This window comes from Carassius auratus, unplaced genomic scaffold (genome assembly GCF_003368295.1).
Source record: "Carassius auratus strain Wakin unplaced genomic scaffold, ASM336829v1 scaf_tig00214021, whole genome shotgun sequence".
NCBI classification, from domain to species: domain Eukaryota; kingdom Metazoa; phylum Chordata; class Actinopteri; order Cypriniformes; family Cyprinidae; genus Carassius; species Carassius auratus.
Genome location: NW_020527496.1, coordinates 821,264 through 834,347, shown reverse-complemented (window position 1 = coordinate 834,347; position 13,084 = coordinate 821,264). Strand labels below are relative to the sequence as shown.

The window sequence follows — 13,084 nt, the reverse complement described above, 5'->3', positions numbered from 1 at the left end:
ATCAAAAAATGTTTATGCGAAGGAATATCAAATAAATTAATTGTTTAATAAGAACAAGAGCGTTTTCTGACTGTAATTGTGCAATAAACAATCTCCCAAGAGGATCTCTGATTGACAGAGAAAGTCACCAATGAGCCTTTTACATCTCATCAGCTGTAGAATTACGAACCAATCATCGCTTGTTTCAGTGACACGTTGTGTTTTCATCCCGCCCCTCGCACATATACTAAACCGGCGGAAACCTCCCGGGTATGTGCGCTTTTGTTTTCGTTTAGTATTGGTTTCTTAGGAGGTTATTCTCTCGTCCTGCCTCGATGGATAACTTTATGTTGCGCGGTGTTTTATGTGTGTCAGCTCTGTGTGTGTTGAGCTCGGCAGTGCGTGGACGCAATGATGTGCTCGAGCTCAAAGACGAAGATTTCGAGTACATCGCGCCCGAGCACGAGACCCTGCTGGTGAAGTTTTATGCCCCATGGTGAGAGAATAATGATTCATTTGCACATACAGATATGCAGTTAAAAACTGTTTGGTGTAAAATAATAAAGAGAATGTCTGCATGCGTTTGCACTCAGTGCAGTGCTGCTGTGTGATGGAGGGAGCTGTCCATGGTACCTCAATATACAGCTGACTGTGCGACGCAAACACGGTCTTCATGACAACCTTTGTTCATTTGTATAAAGCATTGTAAGGGTTTAAGAAAAACATGAGTGCTGGGATTAGTAGAAATCGTTTTATTCATTGCCATATCACAAGTTAAGCGTTATTCTTCGTCGTCGTCGTCGTTTATTCCAACATTCCTGGAGTTCTTGATAGTTTTGCTGCTCTGTTTTCTTCTCAGGTGTGGTCATTGTAAGAAACTTGCTCCTGAGTTTGAAACTGCAGCTACACGACTAAAGGGAACAGTAACTTTATCCAAGGTCAGTAATTTACAGAAGACTGCAATTGAAGATATATTGACAGTGTGAAATGCTAAAAGTTAACACATACAGTAATGTCAATGTTGTGAACCACAACAGTTTGCATGGATGCTCTTACAATAAAAGTCAATGGGCAAGGCATTGCATTAGGATAAATAGGTAACACTTTACAGTAAGGTGTCATTTGTTAACATTAGTTAATGTAGTAACTAACAATGAACAATGCATTTCAGTATTTATTCATCTTTGATAATGGTAAATGGACTGCATTTATATAGCGCTTTCAACAGACCACATGGCCATCCAAAGCGCTTTACAAGTTGCCTCACATTCACCCATTCACACACTCATTCAAACACCGACGGCGGTGTCAGCCATGCAAGGCGCCATCCAGCTCGTCGGGAGCAGCTGGGGTTAGGTGTCTTGCTCAAGGACACCTCGACACTTGGTCAGGTGGAGCCGGGGATCGAACCACCAACCTTTCGGTTTGTAGACAACCTACATGAACCACTGAGCCACTGCCGCCCGTTAGTTAATGTTAGTTAATAAAAATAGTTATACATTGTTTGTTCGTGTTAATTCACACTGCATTGAAATTAACTTTAACGAAGATCAGTAAATGCTGTGGAAGTATTGTTCATGCACTCACTATTTAGACATTCAATATAGTCACAAACACTGTGATATTTTAATTTTTTACCTTATTTAGTTATTTGAGTATGCAGATTATTTGAGTCTTTCCACATCTGTCATTAATCATGACCATATAGGGTGGTAACTTTTATGTGGAATGTGCAGATACCAGAAAAAGCAACAGCTAATTACACAAGTTCATCTTTCTAAGGATTCAAGATAAAAATACTGAGAAAATCACCTTTGAAGTTGTCCAAAAGTTCTTAGCAATGCATATAACTAATCAAAAAATAAGTTTTGTTACATTTACGGTAGGACATTTGCAAAATATCTTCATGGAACATGATCTTTACTTAATGTCCTAATGATTTTTGGCATACAAGAAAAATAAAAACATTGTACCCATACAATGTTTTTTTTTTTTTTTTTTGCTATTACTAAAAATATACCCCAGTGACTTGAGACTGGTTTTGTGCGGGGTCACATACATGAAAGAAAAATGCAAGTTTCACATTTCTGCTTTTTAACCTTCTATCAGTGTTACTTTAATATTATTATTGAGATATAGTTTTTATTCATGGTTTAAATGTTTTTATTTCCCTTTTTCCTTTAATTATTCCTGTGGTAATTTGATCATGTTGATAGTTTTGAACCTGTAATATTCCTTTAATGGAAACTCATCTTAGAGTTCAATGTATAGAGACCTCACGTGTTATAGTAATGTTAATAGGGGATTTAGTTGAGATTGATGTGTGACAGTCTTTGTTCAGGTGGACTGTACTGCTAATACAGAGACATGTAAGCGCTATGGGGTCAATGGATACCCAACACTCAAAATATTTAGGAACGGACAGGAATCATCATCATATGATGGCCCACGCTCAGCTGGTATGTTACAGTGCCATTTTTAATGATGTATGCCATAAATACAATAACTGATTTGCTGGTGATGTCATTGTGGGTATATCATTTTCCAAACAGATGGAATCGTGAACTATATGAAGAAACAGGCCAGGCCTGATTCTGTGCCTCTGCATAGTGAGCATGACCTGGAGAACTTCATCAACAACTTTGATGCCAGCATAGTTGGTAAGTGCTCTAGTTGGCTCTAAACCTTGTTTGTTATTCATTCTGTAGATTTAAAATATGTAATGAAGATTAATGAATATGAAGTAAAACATAATAAATGCAGTAAAGATGGTTGGATAGAATATAGGTAGATAGTGCATATATTTTATTACTAATGTCTTGTATTTCCTTTCGTCTGTCCATATCTAAGGATTCTTCTCAGGAACTGACAGTTCTCAACTCTCTGAGTTTCTCAGAGGAGCAAGTTTGATGAGGGAGAGTTTCCGTTTTGCCCACACCACAGACCTAGAGCTCGGAAAGAAATATGAGGTCAAATTCGAGTAAGCAAGGGGTGGGAATTCAACCTTTATGAGCATAAGAGAAAACTTAAAAACATTCTTAGTGTGCATTAAAGATGTCATTTGATGCTGCTAAAAAGAAAATTATTTGGTGTAATGAAATGTTTATGGTAAGGTTAAAAAAAAAAAAACATAATTTTCCACATACTGTACACTATTGTTCCTCCTCTATGATAAACCTTCTGAAATGCGTTGATTTTTTTTTTTAGACACTCATCGGTCTGAAAAGTGAGGTGTGCTCTGATTGGACAGCTACCCATTGCATTGTAATTGGCCGAATACCTCAAGCATGTGACAGAAATGTTTTGCCGCTTAACATATTGTGATCCCTTGTCTGGCTGGAGTGATGGGAAATAAACATAAAACCCATTATCAAAATGATTTCTAGTCTCCTCTTTTGGAAGGCCAAACAAAGTAGTTTCGCTTTCTCAATTAAACCGCATCACACACCGTGGCCTTGAGTGAGCGGAGGCAGGCTTCAGTGAGCGGAGGCTGGAGGCTTAGAGTGAGCGGAGGCTGGAGGCTTAGAGTGAGCGGAGGTGGGAGGCTTAGAGTGAGCAGAGGCCAGCTTGAGTGAGTGGAGGCTTCAAGTGAGCAGAGGCTTAGAGTGGGCAGAGGCTTCTAGTGAGCGGAGGCTTGTAGTGAGAGGAGGCTTAGAGTGAGCAGAGGCTTAGAGTGGAGGTTTAGAGTGACCGGAGACCAGCTTGAGTGAGCGGAGGCTTCGAGTGAGTGGAGGCCAGCTTGAGTGAGTGGAGGCTTAGAGTGGAGGTTTAGGGTGACCGGAGACCAGCTTGAGTGAGCGGAGGCTTCGAGTGAGCGGAGGCCAGCTTGAGTGATCGGAGGCTCAGAGTGGAGGTTTAGAGTGACCGGAGACCAGCTTGAGTGAGTGGAGGCTTCGAGTGAGCGGAGGCCAGCTTGAGTGAGCGGAGGCTCAAAGTGGAGGTTTAGAGTGACCGGAGACCAGCTTGAGTGAGCGGAGGCCAGCCTGAGTGAGCGGAGACTTAGAGTGGAGGTTTAGGGTGACCGGAGACCAGCTTGAGTGAGCGGAGGCTTCGAGTGAGCGGAGGCCAGCTTGAGTGATCGGAGGCTCAGAGTGGAGGTTTTTATAGTGACCGGAGACCAGCTTGAGTGAGTGGAGGCCAGCTTGAGTGAGCGGATACTTAGAGTGGAGGTTTAGGGTGACCGGAGACCAGCTTGAGTGAGTGGAGGCTTCGAGTGAGCGGAGGCCAGCTTGAGTGAGCGGAGGCTCAGAGTGGAGGTTTAGAGTGACCGGAGACCAGCTTGAGTGAGCGGAGGCTTCGAGTGAGCGGAGGCCAGCTTGAGTGAGCGGAGACTTAGAGTGGAGGTTTAGGGTGACCGGAGACCAGCTTGAGTGAGCGGAGGCTTCGAGTGAGCGGAGGCCAGCTTGAATGAGCGGAGACTTAGAGTGGAGGTTTAGGGTGACCGGAGACCAGCTTGAGTGAGCGGAGGCTTCGAGTGAGCGGAGGCCAGCTTGAGTGAGCGGAGGCTTAGAGTGGAGGTTTAGAGTGACCGGAGACCAGCTTGAGTGAGCGGAGGCCAGCTTGAGTGAGCGGAGACTTAGAGTGGAGGTTTAGAGTGACCGGAGACCAGCTTGAGTGAGCGGAGGCTTAGAGTGGAGGTTTAGAGTGACCGGAGACCAGCTTGAGTGAGCGGAGGCTTCGAGTGAGTGGAGGCCAGCTTGAATGAGCGGAGGCTTAGAGTGGAGGTTTAGAGTGACCGGAGACCAGCTTGAGTGAGCGGAGGCCAGCTTGAGTGAGCGGAGGCTTAGAGTGGAGGTTGAGTGAGCGGAGGCCAGCTTGAGTAAGCGGAGGCTTAGAGTGGAGGTTGAGTGACCGGAGGCCAGCTTGAGTGACCGGAGGCCAGCTTGAGTGAGCGGAGGCTTAGAGTGGAGGTTGAGTGACCGGAGGCCAGCTTGAGTGAGCGGAGGCCAGCTTGAGTGAGCGGAGGCTTAGAGTGGAGGTTGAGTGACCGGAGGCCAGCTTGAGTGAGCGGAGGCTTAGAGTGGAGGTTGAGTGACCGGAGACCAGCTTGAGTGAGCGGAGGCTTCGAGTGAGCAGAGGCCAGCTTGAGTGAGCAGAGGCTTAGAGTGGAGGTTTAGAGTGACCGGAGACCAGCTTGAGTGAACGGAGGCTTCGAGTGAGCAGAGGCCAGCATGAGTGAGCGGAGGCTTAGAGTAGAGGTTTAGAGTGACCGGAGACCAGCTTGAGGGAGCGGAGGCTTCGAGTGAGTGGAGGCTTAGAGTGAGCAGAGGCCAGCTTGAGTGAGCGGAGGCTTAGAGTGGAGGTTTAGAGTGACCGGAGACCAGCTTGAGTGAGCGGAGGCTTCGAGTGAGCAGAGGCCAGCTTGAGTGAGCGGAGGCTTAGAGTAGAGGTTTAGAGTGACGGAGACCAGCTTGAGGGAGCGGAGGCTTCGAGTGAGTGGAGGCTTAGAGTGTACACAGAGCTGAGGCTTTGAGTGAGCGGAGGCTTAGAGTGACTGGAGGCCAGCTTGAGTGAGCAGAGTTGGGAGGCTTAAAGTGAGTGGAGGCGGGAGGCTTAGTGAGCAGAGGGCTGAGGCCTTGAGTGAGCGGAGGCGGGAGGCTTAGTGAGCACGGAGGCCGGAGGCCTAGAGTGAGCAGAGGGCTGAGGCCTTGAGTGAGAGGAAACCAGCATGAGTGAGCAGAGGCCGTAGGCTTAGAGTGAGTGGAGGGCTGAGGCCTTGAGTGAGAGGAGGCCAGATTGAGAGAGTGGAGGCCTAGAGTGACCAGAGGGCTGAAGCCTTGAGGGAGTGTATGCCGGCTTGAGCGAGCGGAGGCCGGCTTGAGTAAGTGTATGCCGTATTGAGTGAGTAGAGGGCTGAGGCCTTGAGTGAGCGGAGGCCAGCTTGAGTGAGCAGAAGCCGGCAGTTTTGTTCACTTTGGTACCATAAACAATTTTGGTACTTTGTCTGGTGGCCACTTGATGTCCAGATTAAAATCGAATTCCTGGAGCAAAACCAGTTGAGAACCAAAAATGTGTTAACCCTTTCCCTGCAGGTCCGTGCTTCTGTTCCGACCCCCCAGACTGAGCAGTAAATTTGAGGAGAGAGTGGTTCACCACACAGGACCCCTGTCCATCACAGACCTGCGCCGCTTCATCAGAGACAACATGTGAGCCCACACTGACACAACACACACCCTCACATCACACACAGCACATGCTGAGATCATTGCTTTTGCTCTGTAGTTTTGGACTCTGTCCTCACCTGACCAAAGAGAACAAGGATTCATTGAGGAAGAGGGATTTACTGACGGCCTACTATGACTTAGATTATCTTCGCAATCCCAAAGGCTCCAACTATTGGAGAAACAGGTGAGTCTTTTATAGTAAATATATTTGCTCACTTATTTTAGTCATTTAGTACTTACCTCTGTCCCAATTGCATTTAGAGTGTTGAAGGTGGCATCTAAGTTCAGTTCTCAGGCCCTGCTGTATTCTGTGGCAAACCGTAATGACTTTCTGGAGGAGCTGGAGGATGAGTTCGGTCTGGGGGCATTGGACACTACTGAGCTGCCGTTTGTCACCATCAGGACAAGAACAGGAAACAAATACACCATGCGAGAGGAGTTCACGTGAGTACAACTTTGTACAAACGCTTCATTATGTGAGGATCCTGTTTGCAGAATTTGAAGGAAGAGATTAAACATGATTTGATATTATAAATGATTATCTTAACTAATTAGGACATCTAGAGAAAAGTTATTATAAATTGTAGTCATAATTCACATTATTGCTGTTTTCACTGTGTTTTTGATCCAATAAATTCAGGCTTGCTTAGTATAGAAACTTTCTTCAAAAATATTTTACAAAATCGTACTGACCCCAAACTTTTGAACGGTAGTGTTCAACACATTAGTAAGATTATCATTATATTGTTTGAATATAGTACTAGCTGTGTCCCATGATGTACATCAACACATTAAATGCTTAAATCATGTCTGGTTTTAATTGTAAATATGGTCCCTCCTCAGACGAGATGGCAAGTCTTTAGAGAATTTTCTAGAAGACTATTTTGCTGGGCGACTGAAGCGTTACGTCAAATCAGAGCCTGTGCCAGCCAAAAACAATGCAGCCGTCAAGGTTAGTGAGACACGCGTGTTTAATGTGCTCGATTGTTTCATTCGGTCTTCATTAACAGTCTGGTATCAAGCGTTAACACAAGTCGATGTCTGCGGTCAGGTGGTTGTGGCAGATACATTTGAAGAGATCGTCAATGACCCAGAGAAAGACGTGCTTATTGAGTTTTATGCTCCGTGGTGTGGCCACTGTAAAGAACTGGAGCCCAAATATAAAGAGCTTGGAGAACAGGTGAGTTTACAAGACATCAGTGTGTCTTCATCTCTGTCTGAATCACTTCTCATTCTGTTTTTCTGATTTCTGTCGTCTCAGTTATACAGTGATCCCAATATTGTAATCGCCAAGATGGATGCAACTGCCAATGACGTCCCACAGGGCTATGACGTGCAAGGGTATGTACCATATTCACATCTTATCAAATGCATTATATTCATTGTAGCTAGCAATTATTGCCTTTTTGTTATTCTTTTGCAGATTTCCTACGATCTACTTTGCAGCTGCTGGCCGGAAAGATGAGCCAAAACGATATGAGGTATTGTTGATTTCCACGATGGCCATGCTTGCTATATCATCTGTCGTGTTCAAACTATATATATTTGTCATTTTCTATATTCAGTCTTTGAATTTTGGTTGTTTTCTGTCAGGGAGCCCGTGAAGTGAAGGATTTCATCAACTTCCTGAAGCTCGAGGCATCCAAACCTCTTGTTCTAAATGGAGTCAAAGAGGAGCTGTAAACATTAAAGGGAAAATTGGTGTTTGTTGGGGAACACTGTTCAGGAAGAGAGGAACAGTTGAGCCATACAGATCACATCAAATACATTGGCAACAATCAGTAAAATGAAACCAGTTGTATAGCACGCAAGGATCTAATGTTTATATTGTCCATGTGATAGAAAAAGTGCAGATTGCTGCTTATGTTGAAAAGCCATTTTTGTTGTTTAATCATTTTGTTCTTTGTTGCAGTTTGATTTTTTTGTGTGTGTGTGTGTTAATTTTGTTTGACATTTAAATGAAGCTCTCTGTTCAGTAAGCACTACTCACTGATGAGCAGAAAATGCTTGTTTTATATTTTTCAATAGTAAACACGCACATACACACCTCAGAGACATGTAGGACTCTCAAACAACTTAAGAAAAAACATTTATTAATTCTGAACCCTGGTTCCTCAACAGCTGTAAAGAAAAAAACAACACTCAACATTTAAAAAGAAAAAACTTCAAATGCATTCAAACGTATGATTTAGATATTCTATTCTTGCGCCTCTCTACCAGAAGAAATACTTTAAACGAGAAGAAAAACCTGGGCCCATACCAAACATAAAAAAGACATCCTAATTGTGGGTCTGTGGTAAACCTAGTAAAATCTCTCTGAAGTAATCTTGACACCAGAGGAACTGAGCAGGTTAGTGTCATTCTGACAAAGAGTGCAGGACTGATGATTGAGACAAAACACTGGTCTACTTGAGACAGAGACAGTTTCCTGATCTTCCCATTTCTGGTCTTTTCTAATACATGCACTGAAAGCTTGGCAGTCTGTCAACAAAGAAAAGTCGTAGACGATCCCAGCTTACTCTGAGCTTAAAAAAAATCCAAAATATACTGCCTTTTTCATGCAACAGCCTTTTTAAGGAAAGCCAAATATCTGGTTGTACAAAGGAGGGCACTGAATGACGATATCTCTGAGCTTTAAACGATCGATCAACCACACTTTAATATTCAACCATACATCACGTTATGAACTGATAAGATGTCAATTCATGACGCTCTTGTATGTGAACGTTACTTAAGCTTAGCGAACTAAAACAAACAGGACCAGAGAGTGAGCAGAGCCATCCTACAGGTATCTATCTTTAATTATAACTTCATTTTCTATGTGGAGGTTAGATTGGAACATCCCGTTTTCTGTACAGTGTTTCAGAGGTAAGGTTTTTGTTTCTCCACAGAGTGTTTTGTAGTCTCACTCTTTCCGTATTTAAACTTTAGTCTTGGTCGAATCTAAAATTGTTGGAGAAGAGTGAGGCTAGGCTGATGGACACACGACACACAACCCACCCCGCCCTGCCCTGCCCTGGTTCTTAGCGGATGGCTTTGACGGGACTCTTGAAGCTGGAGGCTGCCTGCAGCTGTAGCTGGTAAGCCATTGGGTGAATCTTGAAACCATAAAGCCTGGAAGAGGAGAATGACAGTGCTGAGAAACTGGATGATTTTAGAGATGTGAGAAAATCCATTTATACAGAGCCGCAGGTGAACGCCATATAAAAGAAGGACAAACCTGGGCACAAATTGGTTGGCAGGCCTCTTTGGCCGGTACTCAGGATGCACCATGAAGAGCATGTGGGGGAAGCCAGTGCCAAAATAGGCTCCATCAGTGTGATGGTGCCTGGATGACTTGGGTGTGTACACATCCATACACTTAGGGCAGTAGAGCTTCACCATGGCCTCACCAGGAATGTCAGAGAGCCCTAGAGGAAAAAAAAAAAAAAACAGACACTAGACTTACCTACTAAAACTGACACTGAGCTCATGTGATCCCTCGCCTGCACACAGACCTGCTCTACCAACATTATTTAGAGCTCTTCATCTCTTTTTAGAGCCCTTTATCTCATTTAAAGTCAAGATGAAACCAAATGTGTCAATGAGAATTTTAAAGAAAAAAAAAAAAGAAGTATGTTGACTATAGATTTTATCCACTGGGAAATGACTGGATTATTATAGTAGCAGCTGTTATTTAATAAATATGAAGCATTTTTACACTTTGTAATTCCCATTTTTATTAAAGGGATAATTCACCCGTAAATGGTCAAGTACTCACCTTCAAATGATTTTTTTTCCCCTCTGCTTAGTAAATAAACATTTGCTGGTCCCCACTGACTTCCAAAGTATGAGCAAGAAAAAAAAAAATACAATGGAAGTCAATGGGGACAAGCAACTGTTTGGTTTCCCACATTCTTCAAAATGTCTATGTTTGTGTTCAGCAGAAGAAAGAAAATCATACAAGTTAGGAAAGACCTGAGGGTAAGTACATGACAGGATTTTCATTTTTGGGTGAATTATTCATTTAAGGTGTGCATCTTTTTTACACTGAGTGCATTTGCATGCACATTCTTAACTTGGTTATGCTTTAGCTGACAGTGCACGTGCTCATTTATACACATTTTCCTTTATCAAGTTAGGTCATAAATAGCTTAAGCATAAACCAATTGTAACAGCTAGATTTTTGCTGTGTGCATGTTAACATGGTCACAGTCAACACGCCATCAGTTTATCAAATCATCAAATTCAGTCATAAGAACCGATTATCAACTGATACTAGAGAATTTTGCATTTTTGATTAAAGATTACAATAGCAAACATTATTTTTTTGAAGACAAATAAATGGGACACCCACCAATAGGCAGCATTGGCTGATTCTCACAGTAAACACGAGGACAATAGCCAAAATCTCCCTGCTGGTACTTCTCCAACTGGAAGAGAAAACAAGCACATCATACGTATGAAGCTGAAAAATCAATAATAACAGTCAATAAATAGATGACCCGGAGAAAACGTACCATCTGGGCAATGCCACGGTTAGTGAGGATATAGCGCGCATGTATCAGTCCATACAGCATCTCAGCAGCCTGCTCGATCAGGTCACTCTGGTTAGGGTTGTCCTCCAGCTCCTCATCTGACACACATACAAGAACACCATTACACAGCTAGGAAATCACACTGCTCACAGTTAAAACTAAACAAAATATGCCATTGTCTTCATATTTTGATTTCACGTTGACTTTAAAACGGGGAAATGCAGGTATGTTTTTAAGGTGTTGCACTTAAAAGCAAACGCATTCATGGTTTCTGGCAACATTGTTGACTTGACTGCACAGACACTATAGAAAGAGAACTGAACTCAGCTGATTCCGTAACGTCATCGTCTAGCTCAATGTTTTCTATTGTCCACTTACATTATCAGCCAACATTTTTCCTGTTTAACACTGTAAAGCTGCTTTGACACAACCTGTAATGTATAAAGCACTAGTCTATATAAATAAAGGTGACTTGACTTTATTTGCATCATTTTATTCATGCAAAATGTATTTTTGGGAATCATTTAGCTTTAGGAAGATAATGGCATACGTGCATACAATAAGGAGATGGCATTCGGCTGCTCCCTGGGAGGGAGATTCATGAGTTTGGTTAAAAGATCTTGCCTAGAACTAGTAATAAAACTAAAACTGGTTGCATGCACAGTCTAATGTGCAGAACCTTCAAGTCACAATGAAACAGAAGTAGCAACAGATCTGAAGGGTGAGACTTGGTGCAAACACAAAAAAGAAGAAAAAAAGAAATTTCACTAAATGCTGCATCAAACACTTTAGTGCTTGTGTTATTAAAAAAAAAAGAAGAATAAGAAAAAAAAAAAAAAAAAAGATCACTGACCAGGTTCCAGATCCAGGATCATGTCCAGGGCTTGTCTGTAATGGGGAACTTGCTCATTGAGTCCTGTAAGATTGAACTTGTCCTGAATGTAGTCCTCATCTACCTGTATGGACCAAAAAGAGATGTACCATATACCAACGTTAATTCAGACAACAGCACATCAATCTACTGTTCTCTACAATGATTACAATAACAACATTTGGATCATGACTCCTGCATCGATTCTAGCAAAACGTCAAATGATTCAGAGACAGCTTTCTATATAGAAAAGATTATGGCCTATGAATCAGTGACCCTCAAACTTAAATATAATAATCTCATGTTTCCCAGTTATACATTAAAGTGATAGTGGTAAAGGTGGTGTGTTTTGTCTTTATACATTTACACACAGTCTTACAAGTTATGCTGTCATCTCAGGAGGGTGGTACACAATCTCAACACTAAAACTCATTTCTAAATGGTTAAGCATACACCGTAACACTGGCAGGCCACCCTTGTACAGTCACACAAAATATGAGATGATCAGAAACGAATACAGACCTCACAGAAGAACTCGTTCCCCCGTAGACCACAAAACCAAGAAATCCACGACACTTCCTCTGAGCTACTCATGTTGGGAAACTAGAAAAGAGGAGAGCAACATTAAATTATACAAAGACTACAGCCATGTCTGCTCCAAAACAGGTAGCAAAGAACAAAAATAATAAGAATCACAAAGTTGCGCAAATATGTTTCAGGTAATGGTTAAGTAACGTTATATTTATTAAAATTGTATCGCGTCTTACTGTTTTCGCGTAACGTAAACAATTGATTGGCCAGACGCACGCTAACAACCTACTGCTCACTTAAAACAGAGCCAATTAAACACTTATGAACAACTGCATATATGTGTGAGCAAAATCTAATACACGTTTGTATCTTGAGAGATGCCAATGTTGTAGTTAAGCTTTTAAAAGATGAGTTTAGCATGCCGCTGCTAGCTAACGCTTATACGTAACGTTAGGCCGCAGCAAATTTACCGACTGTCTCTGAAATATGTCGACTGGAGAGAGTCCTCTTACATATGCAGATAACGAATTCACAGAAGTAACCCAAATCTTCGCACATATCGAAAGTACAATATATATTATTTGACATCGTAGCGATAAAAGCGCTGTCGTGTTACCTCAAGGATCTCCCGGGGATCGATGTTAGCCGCAGCGACACAACTGTACACTGATTGGAGGCTTCCGCTCTACGTACAGCACGTCACCACAAGGCAGGCCACTTCCGCTCAATGCGGAGCTTGTTGGAATTGTAGTCTTTATAAACAGATGGTTCCCCCCCTTTCAGGTAGTGTTTTCGCTACTATCTGGGTTAGGATAGTGGAACCAGTTATTCATATAATATTATGTTCACGCAATAAAATATTGGGGTCATCGAATAATAACGAAAAAATAACATTTTGGATTTATGTTAAGATATGCAAAAATAATATGAATTCTACAACGCATGGCTGTATTTTCCCTTCTGTGACGCGTATGTGGGTCAATCTAAAACGATGTATTTAGCAATGGTCATAGCAGTAATTG

General features: G+C 42.4%; 2 protein-coding genes across 3 annotated transcripts; one reads left to right on the top strand and one right to left on the bottom strand.

The window, feature by feature from the left end:
* The first annotated feature begins 28 nt into the window (after positions 1 to 28).
* Positions 29 to 8,305, top strand: LOC113090782 (protein disulfide-isomerase A3-like). The gene is made up of 13 exons (XM_026256376.1): positions 29 to 475; positions 839 to 917; positions 2,321 to 2,438; positions 2,532 to 2,639; positions 2,830 to 2,959; positions 6,012 to 6,125; positions 6,202 to 6,327; positions 6,405 to 6,587; positions 6,987 to 7,095; positions 7,195 to 7,323; positions 7,405 to 7,484; positions 7,567 to 7,624; positions 7,737 to 8,305. Exons 1-13 carry the CDS (start codon positions 315 to 317, stop codon positions 7,824 to 7,826), a joined length of 1,485 nt encoding a protein of 494 aa, XP_026112161.1. The 5' UTR covers positions 29 to 314; the 3' UTR covers positions 7,827 to 8,305.
* LOC113090784 (casein kinase II subunit beta) lies at positions 8,073 to 12,812 on the bottom strand. 2 transcript variants are annotated; one of them, XM_026256379.1, is made up of 8 exons: positions 12,679 to 12,812; positions 12,054 to 12,134; positions 11,514 to 11,616; positions 10,643 to 10,758; positions 10,480 to 10,555; positions 9,364 to 9,553; positions 9,144 to 9,257; positions 8,073 to 8,264 (listed from the first exon to the last, which is right to left on the bottom strand). In XM_026256379.1, exons 2-7 carry the CDS (start codon positions 12,123 to 12,125, stop codon positions 9,167 to 9,169), a joined length of 648 nt encoding a protein of 215 aa, XP_026112164.1. In that variant the 5' UTR covers positions 12,126 to 12,134; positions 12,679 to 12,812; the 3' UTR covers positions 8,073 to 8,264; positions 9,144 to 9,166. The 2 variants fall into 2 exon arrangements, with proteins under 2 accessions (XP_026112164.1, XP_026112163.1); XM_026256378.1 differs by having other exon boundaries at positions 8,220 to 9,257.
* Between the last annotated feature and the right edge of the window lie 272 nt (positions 12,813 to 13,084).

What these genes read in the sequence shown, in the direction of transcription:
- LOC113090782 (XM_026256376.1), top strand. Translation starts at nt 315, where the DNA reads ATGGATAACTTTATGTTGCGCGGTGTTTTATGTGTGTCAGCTCTGTGT. An exon ending in GAACAGTAACTTTATCCAAG is followed by an intron (nt 918 to 2,320) that starts GTCAGTAATTTA and finishes GTCTTTGTTCAG; the next exon opens with GTGGACTGTACTGCTAATAC. An exon ending in ATGAGCCAAAACGATATGAG is followed by an intron (nt 7,625 to 7,736) that starts GTATTGTTGATT and finishes GTTTTCTGTCAG; the next exon opens with GGAGCCCGTGAAGTGAAGGA.
- LOC113090784 (XM_026256379.1), bottom strand. Translation starts at nt 12,125, where the DNA reads ATGAGTAGCTCAGAGGAAGTGTCGTGGATTTCTTGGTTTTGTGGTCTA. An exon ending in GATCCTGGATCTGGAACCTG is followed by an intron (nt 10,759 to 11,513) that starts GTCAGTGATCTT and finishes TATGTGTGTCAG; the next exon opens with ATGAGGAGCTGGAGGACAAC. An exon ending in ACCGTGGCATTGCCCAGATG is followed by an intron (nt 10,556 to 10,642) that starts GTACGTTTTCTC and finishes TTTCTCTTCCAG; the next exon opens with TTGGAGAAGTACCAGCAGGG.